The 12,394-nt window shown below is 49.0% G+C and overlaps 1 protein-coding gene across 4 annotated transcripts in view; it reads left to right on the top strand.

Moving 5' to 3' along the window:
- Positions 1 to 12,394, top strand: part of LOC131586530 (discoidin domain-containing receptor 2-like) — a 57,358-nt gene that overhangs the window by 26,176 nt on the left and 18,788 nt on the right. For 3 of the 4 annotated variants that reach the window (XM_058853472.1, XM_058853473.1, XM_058853474.1), the window contains 3 exons: positions 6,816 to 6,947; positions 11,213 to 11,315; positions 11,837 to 12,056. In XM_058853472.1, coding sequence (XP_058709455.1) covers positions 6,884 to 6,947; positions 11,213 to 11,315; positions 11,837 to 12,056 — 387 coding nt within the window. In that variant the 5' untranslated portion in view covers positions 6,816 to 6,883. Of the gene's footprint in view, positions 1 to 4,872; positions 5,014 to 6,815; positions 6,948 to 11,212; positions 11,316 to 11,836; positions 12,057 to 12,394 lie in introns of those variants that run through there. The other variant, XM_058853470.1, reaches the window with a different exon arrangement.

Genomic DNA, 12,394 nt, shown 5'->3' with positions numbered 1-12,394 from the left:
TGAGCTGTCTCTAGTCGTGGTAGGTATTTTGCTGGAATGTTTAATTAATGGCAACTTAATCTCTGCACATGGGAAGTTAAATTTTATCTTGCAGAGCTGTACTAGTAAATAGTAAACCCAGTGGAAGATGGTTGGACCTGCCTGGAAATCCTCACTGGGGTCTCCAGGCTTGGTGCTGTGTTTCAGGTGATGTGTGAGTGTTGCCACTCACTGCTCCCATCTTCTGCCAGGCACTTCATAAATTAAACTTTAAAACCACTTTGGGTCGTAAACAAAGTTTGCTCAAGCCAAGTGCAGCAGCTGTGTGTACCCAGACTTGGCTGCCTTGGCTGGAGGTTGTGCTCAGCCTCTGGAGAAATGGTACCCACTGAGGTCACAGCCTGTAATGTCCCCTCTGGCTCCTGGGGTGCTGGGGAGGGCTGGAGCCCTTCCCACCCACTGCATCTTGGTATTTGGAGTTATTGCAGTCTGTGGAATGCACTGAAGGGACCATAAGTTATGCCTCTTTCTGATATTGGAAAAGCTTCTTCAAATCTGGTATCTTCCTGTGGCTGTAGGGCATGGCTCTTCATTTTTATTAACATTTTTTGGTGCCACTGGAGCAGAGCCCATAGTGCTCCTCAAGCAAAGGGTGTGGGGGCTCTTTGCCAGCTACAGGTGCTCTGAGTTTTATTTTTACGAATATGAAAAGAAATTGCAATTCATACATTACATAAATGCAATGTAAATAATTACCTAAAATGTAGCTTTTTGATAATATCAGCATTTGTGGTGGTTTGAGGGAGACTAGATGGGCAGCTCAATTAGTAGAAGTTCCAAAATGCTGTTTCTGGCTTTTGATTTTCACTGAACCATCTCTTGGAGTTTGGCTTCTGCCCTTGCAGAAATCAGCAGTTCTCAGGTACTACGTGCAGCCCTATGCAATGGATTTGCTTCTCTTCTGGTTTTGCAAAGCACTTGCCCCAGTAATCATGTTTTGGCTTTTAAATAGGCTCAACCATGAGCAATTTGCAAAACAAAGGTTGTGGATAAGGATCTGCTACTTATTTTTGAAGGGAGGCAGTTGATAAGGAAAGCTCAAGACAACTGAAAAAGCAGAGCAAATGTATCACGGGGCAGTGAGAAATATTTTAATATCTGTAAAACAAAATAAATTTAATCAGCGGTGCCTATGTTGTTGGGAAAGTTTAAACCCAACTGATTGCTGATAACAATGCAGAGAAGTAAAACATTTCTTTCCCATTTTTGTGGAGAAGCTGGATGATATTCTCTCGGAATACCTCCCGTTGCACTGGTAACCAGGGAGGGTGTTAAACCCAAGATAACATTTCAAAGTCTTTTGAAACTTGAGCAACACTGGAACCTGTTTGTTTAAAACAATTTGGCAAAGCAGCTTTCTGAATCCTGGCTGCCAATTTGTAATAAAGCTGGGAAGACCAAAGGAGATCCAAAAGTTTGGGAAAACATAAATGTTGTAGCAGTGTTTTAAAATGGAGAAGGGAGCAGGTAACCAGCGGGCAGTGGAGACCAACCTCTGTCACATTAAAGAAGGAGCATGGCTCTGATGGAAAGCAGATCATGCCCAAAAAAAAAATATTAAAATCTCAAATTGTGTGTTTAATAAGATTCCTGCACTGGTTGCCAAAGTAGCTTTATTGACATTGTATACCTGGATCCTGAGGGATGCAACCCTGCTGTCGACCAAAGGCTGCTGCTCCCAGGAGGCAGGAGGGGCTTTGCTTTGGGGGTGAGGCTGTGTCTGGGCAGGGATTGATCCCTGGCACGTCCTTCATGCTTTCCTGCATGCCTCAGCACTGCTGGTGGGCTCTGAGCTCAGAAACACCCACCTGAGCAGTTGTGTGGGCTCTGATCCACATCCCCACCCCTGCCCTCGCCCTGGGCCAGGGTGGCAGAGTCTCCCTGCTGCTCTCAGCACCGTGTTGGACGAGCTGATTTAGAAAGTGCCACCTGATACCCCTCAAAAATAGTCACCAGTGGGAATGTGATCCCTGCACTCCGTAGGCAGAGGCTGGGGAGCTGTGCTCCTGCCACGCTCTGACATCAGCATGGGACAAACTCAGTTATTCCCCAGTTTCCCTGTGGGAGTCATGGCAGAATCTGACTAGAGCTGTCCCACTGCATGGAGGGAGCCCCTGTCTCACCAGGGAGAAAATATCAATTAAATTAATACTGAATCTTGGCTTCCCAAGGGAGTCAGGGTGGTTTAGCTGGGACAAGAGGAGGCTCTGGAGTATCCAAGAGCAGGTTATCAAGGAGGTGCATAGCAGGAGGATTGACAGTGATTGTCAGATGAGATAACAGGAGTTTCTGCCTTGGGACAGAGGGATAAAGTTTTCCTTCTTCAGACAGCTGAGCAGTGGGAGAGGTTGTCCAGAGAGGTGAGAGGAGCCTCCATCCTTGGGGGCTTTTAAGACACAGCTGGACAAAGCCCTGTGCAGGCTGCTCTGAAACTGGTGCTAACCCTGCTTGGAGTAGGAGCTGGGATTAGATGCTCTCCTGGGGATCTCCTCCAGCCCAAATAATTCTGTGACTCAGCAACCTGATCTCCTTCTGAGTGCAAGTTTGAGCACAGTTAAGTAAAAGGTTATGGTGGAGCCCCCTGAGAACAGGGAGGGAGGAAGGTGGTTTAGATTGAGTGCTCTTAATACCCCATCTGTCATCTCTGTGGTTAACATGTCATGGGGATGGTTGCTATGTGAGACTTTGCAGTGGGAGATTGTAGGTCTTGAGAGAACTATTGCTGACTTTTAGTTGATATATTTTAAGGATTGTTAAAAGAAAAAAGCTGGAGAGAGATGCCAGTGTTTAGGAACAGTGAAAATGTCAGTGTGCTGAGTGCTCTTTGGGCCTGAGAGGGTGGGAAGGAAGCTCTGGGAAGGGACAGTAAGGGACACTGCTGCTTGTGCAGGGAGAAGGGAGGTACTTGGAACTGCTGCTTTGTGCACAATCTTGTTTTTCTGCCACTTCTGTCCTACAGAAACAGCGGCTCTGGAGCCTGGAGTTGGGAACTGGAGCCTCTGCAGCTGAGGGGATGTGTATTTTGGAGGGTGTGCTGGAGGCTCTCCTGCCCCTGCTGCTGGGTGGGGGCTCTCAGGGAATGACCATGTCCTAGCAGGGTCCTGGCAGGTCTGGCTGGGTCATGGAAATGCTTCCAGGTTCCTCAGTTGAGATGAGAACAGAGTTCCCCTGCCCTGGATTGGTGGGGAGGCTTTGGTTTTGGTTTAGTTGAGCTAAAACCAGTGAATTTACATTTCCTTATCTTTGGCTTTGTCTTTCTAATGGTTTCTAATTTTGGCCATGGATGGATGGATTAAATTACATTTAATGCATGTTCATTTATCCCCAAGTCTGTTTTTGTACTCTGGGCAGTTTCACAAACTGAGGACACCCCCACTCCTGTAGGACTGGCTGACAGGCAGTGGGAAAAAGCTGGAGGGTTTCTTGGTCTTGTGCAGAAACACCAGCATGTCTCTGGGCTGTAGGTGAGGCACTGCCTCATGTCTGAGTCCATGGGCTGAATTCTTTCTGCTAAGCGTTCTCATCACCAAATTCTGTTTGGTCCAAGCTGGAGCTGTGTGTGCTCCAGGGGAAGACTTGTGCGGCTGGGGTCTCTCAGATTAACTCTGAGGCAAAGAGAAATGCTCTGCCATTGTTTTGGAGACAGAGAAATGGAAATCACATTTCCCAGCCTCTTATTTCTTCAAGCATCAGATATTGCCCCAATTATTAGCTTTGCTTCTTCCCCATTGAATTCCTTTAGGAATGCCAGGAGATGCCATCCAGTCCTCCTTGGCTGTTCCTGGACCTCTTCTGAGGATGCTTTGATTCAGGAGAGCTCCTCCTGTTGTGCACAGAGCTCTGTGTGTGATACACTCTGGGCCTTGCCCACGACCGTGGAGTTTCTTGGCGCGGCTCTGGGCATCTGGAACGGGATCAGGTCCCACTCCAGGGTAATGATCTGCAAAGGAACCAGTTAAAACAAATGCCTGTTTCGGTTGGGATCTAGAGAGGCTTGCAAACAGGCCAGACCTCCGTAATGGATCTCTGGAGGGAGAACAGTACCTGGAGGAGCTCCAAGTCCCACCTTCTTCATGCACATCACTGAAGAATAGCTCCCTCCTGTGCTTGCTGAGCCTTTGCTGTGCTGGGGACAGTGCTGGGTCACAGCCAGCTCCTCTGTGGAGGCATGGACTGACTTTTCAGCCATGGTATCTGCTGGGTTTATTGGGGAAAAGTGCCCTCTTGCATTTCTTAGTGAGTTTTTCAACAAGGAGATTTTTTTTCTTTTCCACTCTCCCAATGATTGTAACAGGATTTTATTCTCCTGCAGCCAGCTGTTAGCAATTAGCAACTTGATCCAGTCGGGCCTGGGAACAGAGTTTAACACTTTCTTGCCTCTCAGAGGATGTTGCTAATCCTGTTTTTGCTGGTTTTGGGCTTGTGCTGTAGTTTTGGCACTTGGTGTGTATGTGTGGGCAGGGTGGGAAGATAGGCATGAGTACAGCAAAGGACTCTAAAAGAAAATATTGAGCCATTACACAGGAAAACATCCTTAGTAAGATGATTCCCAAGCAGTTTGTACAGAGAATGGTATTTAGTAGTAATTCCAGTGTGTCCTAGCTGTGGGAAGTGTGCAGTTTGGGAACCCAATCTACTTCTGGCTGAGATTAAGACTCAGCACCAATCAACATCAGTAGTTCCTCAAACAGTGATTTCTGCAGCTGGAGCTCCTTCAAAATGTTTCACCCTCTGAAGGTGTGAAAACCACTCTTGCTGACCTTGCTTAGAACAGCAGCTGCTGTGGAGCTCTAAAAGCTGAGAAATGGCATTGTTTGCTCTCTCCTCTCCCAGGACTCACTGACAGGCACTTTGGTGATCCAGGACTGAGAACCAAATGTGGTGGGGAAAAACAAACCCAGCAGAACCTGAACCAGCTGCTGAGGTCCCTGTGCAGGGCTGAACTGCTGGGAGCAGATCACCACTGCCACAAAGGTGAGAATTCATGTGACCAATCTGGGAGTGACAGGACCAGTCCAGACCAGCCTTTTCCTCTGTCAACCATGGAGACACATCCAGAGAGGATTCATCCTGCTTGTCCTCCCTTTAGGCAAGGGCCCAATGCAAAGCCAGCTTTTGTAGGCACAGAGCTTCTGACAGGTGAGCTCTAGATCAGTTCTGGAGCTTTCCTTTCCTCTTCACCTCCTTCCATTCCAGGGGGGGGAAGGATGACCTTGGATGCACAAACAGCTGCAGAGTGCTTGGTCAAAACCCCTTCTTTGGCCAGACCCTCCTGCTGAGCTCTGGGCTTGTGCTTTGCTTTTGCAGGCTCACCACGGGATCACAGCCCCTTCCCAGCCCTGGCCAGGCTGCTCATGTAGGGAGCCACGAGGTGGCTGGAGCAGGAGGGATCTGGTGGTTTTAAGGTGTTTTTTGGTTGCCTGGCTGGGCACAGCAAGGCACAGCTACCCAGCATTAGCTCCCCCTCCTGCCTGCGTGTTTGGCTCCCTTCCCAAGAAGGCCCTTAGTTGTTTTTCAGGCTCAGAGCCATCTTTTCTGATGGAATCCAGCAGGGACAATGGCCAGTAGCATATCCTTAGGAAAGAGAATAAAAACAGGGCAAGCTCCAGTGATTCTAACCCCGATTTAGCTTCTGGGCGTCCAGCAATCTGCAGCTGGGGGATTTCCCAAGCCAAAGGTTTTACCTTTGGATTTAAGGAGCTGTGGTGTGCCTGTCTGTTGTGAATATATCCAGTCCCTTGGGTATCCAGGGCAGCTCAGGGCTGTGACTTGTAGAGTTTAATTGTGTTGGGCGGAAAAAGAGAGCCTTTTGTTACCAATCTCTGAGCTAATGGCATCTGATGCTCTGCATGCATGCATGCATTGGCACAGTGATGGGCCCTTTTATAGCCTCTCCTCCTTCACTAACAAATCCCAACATTCAGTGTTGCCTTTTTATTAAAACTCCGAGGATTCTTGAGCAAACACCTTCTCGTCCTGGCAACTTTGCATTTATGGATTTGTTCTGTTTTCTTTTCTCCTGGCATTCCATTATGAGACAAAGCCTCTAGCCTGCCTTCTGTTAAGTTATCCTCCAGGATGGGAGCCTCCCAAGGCTCTTTGTGTAGTGAATGTGGACATAAAGAATTCACATAACTGCTGATGTGACCTCCTGTTCCTTTAGGTGTTATCATGGCTTTCCAGTGGAATTGCCAGAGTTTAGGCCTTTGCTATTTTCCTTGTTTCCAAACAGGAAATGGAGTGTGCTCACCCATGTGAGTGCACTTGCACTTTTGGCAGCAGTGTGGATGTGCAGGGAGAGATTATTTTCACCCTGGTTTGGACCTTTCTCTTAAAGGTGTGTGGCAAGTCCCAAGGTGCCTGCTTGGCTACTTGGTGCAAAGTTTTAGGTGGATAAAGCCTGCTTGGATTGCCCAGGTTCATTTGCAGCTGCAGTTTCACTACTTGTTAATTTAGTAAGGAAAGTGAAGTATTGATTCAGGAGAGATGACTTGTTTAAGAGCAGTTAAGAGGGTACATCCATCCACCCAGGAGTCATGGCAGCTGAGGGCCTGAGAGATGGATTGCACTGGCTTTAGGGGTGGTGTAGACAGTCAAGTGATCCTTGGTTCTTCACAAAGCCTCTGATCTGCTGATGAGCAGAGCAGGGCTGAGGTCAAAGACACTCTTGAAGGCAGGGAAGATTGCCCAGCCCGTCACGAGGCGATGACACACGGCAACCCTGCAGCACAGAGGGCTCTGGAGGACTCATCCTCTCTCTTTGCTTTGTCTTTCAGAGATGTAGATGGCAGCTGCTGCCTTTGAAGGACTCGTCTGACCCTGTGCAGCACCTCCAGTTGCTACCATGATCTTCTGCATGCTGCTGCTGGCCTCCCTGCCTGAGCCCTCTGGCACCGAAGTCAACCCTGGTAGGGAGCTGCCAGGCTGGGAGAGGACTCATCTCCCACCTTTTGTGTGCTCCTTCTCAGCCTTTCTTTGCCTCTCGTGGGGGTTGAGTGTAAAGGTTGCATGTAGAGATAATCACTGGTTTGAATCAATGGATTGAGATGTTCCTGGACAGCTGTGCTGGAGTGGGGCACTCTCCTGCCCATCCCAGGCACATGGATATCCTCATTTCTCTGCCTGCCCAGGCCTGTGTTGAGCTCTGAATGTCCCCCCATCGCTTTGGCTGTGTGGCCTGCAGGACAAACCTCGCTCCAGACTGGCTCAGAGGTTCTGTGCTCGCTCTGGAAAACAAATTACCAGTTAGCAAAGCATCAGCCACAGCTCTCCAGCCAGCAAGGGGGTGTTCTGGGGAGAGAAATGTGGAGGGACAGATAGAAAACCTTACCTGGCACAAGGATAGGGTGAAGATATGAGCCTGTGAGTCTCTGTGGAGGGCAGGACCTCTTATCCTACAGCATTTGGCAGGATATACTCATGATGGAAATGAATAAGATAATGGTCTGCAATGTGTTGCAAAAATTCCTGTAATGAGGTGTTTTGAGCTGGAGACAGCCTGTGAAATAAATGAGTTTAATCCTTTTCCAGCTTGGCTGGAGGTGTGGTGAGGCATCAGTGCTACCCTGAGGGCCCGTGCTGGCTCTGCTGGGGCTGGCTCTGTTTGTTTGGAGCCCTTTGTGGCTGCCTCTGACCCTGCTCTGGCCTGTGGATATTTGCAGAGGTTTGAGGTTGTGCTGCAAGCAGCCAGAAGCGAAGTGAGGGTTGTGGGGGAGCTCAGCAGCACTCCTGTGCTCCCTGTTCCACAGCATTCCCTGCCCTGTGCACCCACCACACACCCAGCCTGCCACTGGGGCTGCCACTGCTCAGCCTCATGGAGGAGGAGGGATGGCAGATGGAGGCTCAGTGCCATGCAGAATCCTTTTGTTGGTGCAGGAATGGCTCTTCCACACCAGCTCCAGGGAGGTGGGTGGGCTCTGAGCACAGCTCTGAGTGCTCCCACCTCCTTCAGGAATCCCTTCCATCAGGAAATAACCCCTCACACTCCTCAGCTCTGCCTGTGACATCCTCGGGCAGCTTTGCTTCCTCAGCTCCCCCAGCTGCTCCAATGCCTCTGCCTGGGGCTGGCCCTGCTCTTCCCAGACAGATTCCAGCACTGTGGCCCAGCTGGTGCTCCTGGCTGTGATGCCAGAGGCTCCATGGATTATCCTGACCTCCTGGGCTGCTCCAGGAGCAGCCTGAAGCATGTCCTGCATTATCTTTAACCCACAGGGGCTGCTTTGGAGGTGATTTCAGAGCTGTGTGGCAGGGTCCTGGTGAGTCCCCTTGTCTTACAGCAGTTGTTTGACCTCTCTGACAGACAGGCTTGGCCACCTCTCTGAGCCCCAGTGTCTCCTGAGTGCACAGTAAAGGGTCAGGAGTACCCTAAACAGAACCCAAAGGTGGTTTTGCTCAAGATAGGTGCACATGGTGAGAGCCTCATGCTGCTGGTTTTGGTGAGAGCTGTGGCCACCCACAGAGTGCATCCCTCAATGCCAAGGACACTCTGGTGCCAGCCCTGGGCTTGTGAACAAATGGGTTTTGTTCAGGGTTGCAGGAGGAGTCAGTCCCCCAGAGCCTTTCCCAGCTAGCTCTCCATCTGCCATCGCTGGCCAGTGCATGTCTGACCTTTAAATCAGGTGTGAGCACACAGGACTCCCACTGCAGGAGCACAAGGAGCACTTTCTGCTTTCAGATGGTGACCCCACCCTTTTGGAAGCTCTCCATGTATTTACCCACAGCTCACAACAGATCAGGTTGTGCTGGGCCAGGTGAGGGTGAAGACAGTCGAGGCTGGTTTGGTTCCCCAAATCACCTGATTGTGCAGGATTTGGAACTCTTGCTTGGCTTCCAGCAGGCACAATTGCTCCTGTCTGAGGCAGACTGCAGTTTCCTCCCAGGGAGTTCCTGACAAAACCCCAGGCTGTGAATGTTGTGGGTGGTACCAGGAGCCCACCCAGCTCAGCAGGGTCCCATCCCTCTGATTCTGAAAGGGTGCACGGATGGGCTGGCACACAGCTGAGCTTTGCCCCAGGGATACCCTCAGATCACTGCAGCTTCCAGAGCCAGTGCTTGGCTATTTGTTTGCTTGTGGTGGCTGTGAGTTTGTTCAGCTGGGTTTTTTTGAACCCATGGGAAATTGTGGTGTTGGAGAGTTTAATAGGATAAGGATTTATAATTCTGTTTTTGAACTCTCCCACCTGACCTTTTGATGCCTCCTGGTTCTGGTGTTTTGAGAGGCAGTGAGGATATCTGTTGTTCAATCTAAATGATCTTTGTTGTACTTCAGTAATCCCTTTTGTAAAGATGAGGCTGCTGATCTTCTTCATCATCTGTGTTGCCCTCTCTGCCTTTTGATGAGGGAAGGAAGGAGCAAGAGCTCTATTCCTTATCTGCTTGGCATCTGACCATGAATACAGGCAGTGCTGTAACACTAATTCTAGTTTGTTTCATAGGTATTCCCACAATCTTTAAAAATATTAAATATTTTTTAATATTAAGTAACCTGGTATCATTAGGAAATGTTGTGACCAGCCATCTCCTTTACCTGGTGATTTAGGAATACTCAGAACATCACACATTCCCTGATACAATGCCTAACAGCTGCAGACAAACCCTGTTGAAGCACCACCCTCTGCTTGCAAACATTTCTACATCATATCTGTCAGGCAGTTATTCATCCTGAGCTGCTTTATTCTGTGTAGTGATAACAGCAAGGTGGTTTTCATCCCTCTGTCTTGTCTTGTAGCTTCTGAACCTGCTTGAATGGATTTCATGGAATCCCAGAATCTCCTGAGTTGGAAGGGACCCACGAGGATCCTTGAAGTGCAACTCCTGTTGAGCTGTATCCAGGTTTGGTACAAGGGTGGCAGGAGATCATCTCTGAGGTCCCTTCCAACCCAGCCCATTCTGGGATTTTGGGACACCAGGAGGACACCCAGGGCAGCCCTGCCCGAGGGAGAGGCAGCCAGAACTTCTCCTGTGGCTGCAGCAGCGTGGCAGTGAATACACTGAGATTTAGAGTTTTCCCAAACACCTCTAATATTCCAGGACATGTTTAAAAACTTCTTTCACAAGAGAAAACCTCAAGTCCAGCTAGGATTTGTCAGCTTCATCTGCAGGGTGGTGGTGTGGGGTGTCGTCCTAATTAGGGACGGCAGAAAGAACGACACGGACTCTCAAGGGAGTCAGAACAGAAGAAATCTTTTAGTTTATTGCTCCAGGCCTGTTTTATAGACTGATATGTGGAAAGTACAGAAAGGAAACTCTTATTGGGTAGTAAACTACTACATCACCATCATTGGTCAGTGGGGCTCACCATCCCCCTGACTTTCTCCTGCAAGGAAAACAAGGAGCACAAAACAACACCTGCAAGGCTGTTTTGTTTCCCTGAGGATTGTTTTAATTCTTTCTCATGTTTTCCCCAGGCTACTTTCTCAGGCAAGCCTGAGGAGCTATGCAGCCTGTAATTTGTACAGGCACTCTGATTCAGATTTAGCATCCATAGTTGGGAGCTTTTGGAGATCCAAGGCTTGAGCCAGTTGTGTCTGTGCTCCCTGGAGGCACCAGGTTTTGAGTGTATTCCCATTCTGGGGGGAAATGCTTGCTCCAGTTGAGGCTGGAGGCAGGAACGGGCTGGGATGAGGCAGGATGGATGCACAGACATGGTCAGATGTGAACTCCAGCCTGCAGTGACAGGACAGGACAGATCTTTCCTTGATTTGTCATCTGTGATAGATACTTAGCTTCTCCCTTGTATCTCAACTGGTGAAGGTAATAATTGTTCCCATTTGAACACAAGTCAAGCATCCAGTTGATTCCAGGGGAAGAAAAATCTTGAACAAAAGCTTCCTTTTTATGTCATTATTATTGACAAATTATTATCGATGAATAATTTGTCCTTGTAAAATGGGCCCATGCAACCAATAACAATAATATGGTTTGGGATTTCATGCTCTTAAAATGTTTCTTTGTAAAATTTTTTTGCCTTGCCTGGGCTCTGCTGAATGATAGTGTAAGTCTAATTTTCAATTTATTATAATTATGAAGTATTTAATCCTTTTTGTTTTTTGCATTCCTTATTTTAGCATTACCATGTTTATTCCCTGGGTGTGGTAGCCTTAGAATTAAACTTTCCTGGTGATTTTAAAAGAAATGAGTGCTGATCTTTGCTTGTTTGTGTTCCCATTTGCAGCAATCTGTCGTTATCCCCTGGGGATGCATGAGGGGACCATCAGGGATGAGGACATCACTGCTTCCAGCCAGTGGTACGACTCCACAGGGCCCCAGTACGCACGGTGGGTTCACCTCTGACAACAAATTCCGTCCTTTTTTTCCCCTAAATACCCAATATGTTGTTGAGGAAGAAGATCCCCTACCCTTAAAACCTTGTTTGCTGCTTCCATACTCAATCTGGGCACAGAGAAAGGCCAGGAGGCAATGGCAGCGCTCACAGCTGTGGTACAGGAAATTCTGGTTAAATATTAAAGAAAAAAAAAATCCTTCTCCATGAGAATGAAGTGGTGCTACAGGGCAATGAGCAGTTCCCTTCTGAGCAGCAGGGTTGTTTCTGATCACCTTGGAAATTGATGTCTGGGGAAGAAATTACTCCAAGCAGTTAATGAAAGATATCTGGGGCTGAGGAGCTGTTCTGCACAGGGCAAAACTGCCTGTAGGATTTCAGCCTCAGCTGACCATCAAAGGGCAGAGGTATTTGGTAGCCATTGCTGGCTTTGTTGCTTCCTCCCAATCCTCCAAAGTTTTGTGTGTTTCCTCAAATTAATCTGATTATTTTTAACGCGTGTGACTGTCCCCTCAGGTTACAGAGGGAAGAGGGGGATGGAGCCTGGTGCCCAGCTGGTTTGCTGGAACCTGAAGATGTGCAGTTCCTGCAGATTGACCTGCACAAGCTGTTCTTCATCACCCTGGTGGGCACCCAGGGCCGGCACGCCCGCGCCACGGGCAAGGAGTTTGCCCGCGCCTACCGCATCGACTACAGCCGGAATGGGGAGCGCTGGATCTCCTGGAGGGGGAGGAAGGTGAGCCTGGGGGGAGCTGGGTCTGCTTGGAAAGCTGCACCGTGCAAAGCACATCCTCCACATCCTGCTTGATGCGTTGTACTTGGTCCTGGCTCTGCTGGAGCAGCGTGTTCTGCCTCAGCTCTGTGCTTGCTGTGCATTATCTGGTATCATCCAGCAGCGCTGCAGCGTTCCTGACAGTGGGGAGCACTGGGATCAGCAGTGGCCAGGACTGGAAACTGCTGCTGGGTTTGTCTCTCACACAACTGGTTTGGGTTTTCTGGCCCTGAGTAACAGCGTGCTCAGGAACAGCGGCTGCACAATGTGGAGGTGCTACACAAGGTGTGTCTTCTCCTTTG

This window comes from Poecile atricapillus, chromosome 20 (assembly GCF_030490865.1).
Source record: "Poecile atricapillus isolate bPoeAtr1 chromosome 20, bPoeAtr1.hap1, whole genome shotgun sequence".
Classification (NCBI taxonomy): Eukaryota; Metazoa; Chordata; class Aves; order Passeriformes; family Paridae; genus Poecile; species Poecile atricapillus.
The sequence above is the reverse complement of the archived record's forward strand: the minus strand, read 5'-3'. Positions and strand labels throughout refer to the sequence as shown.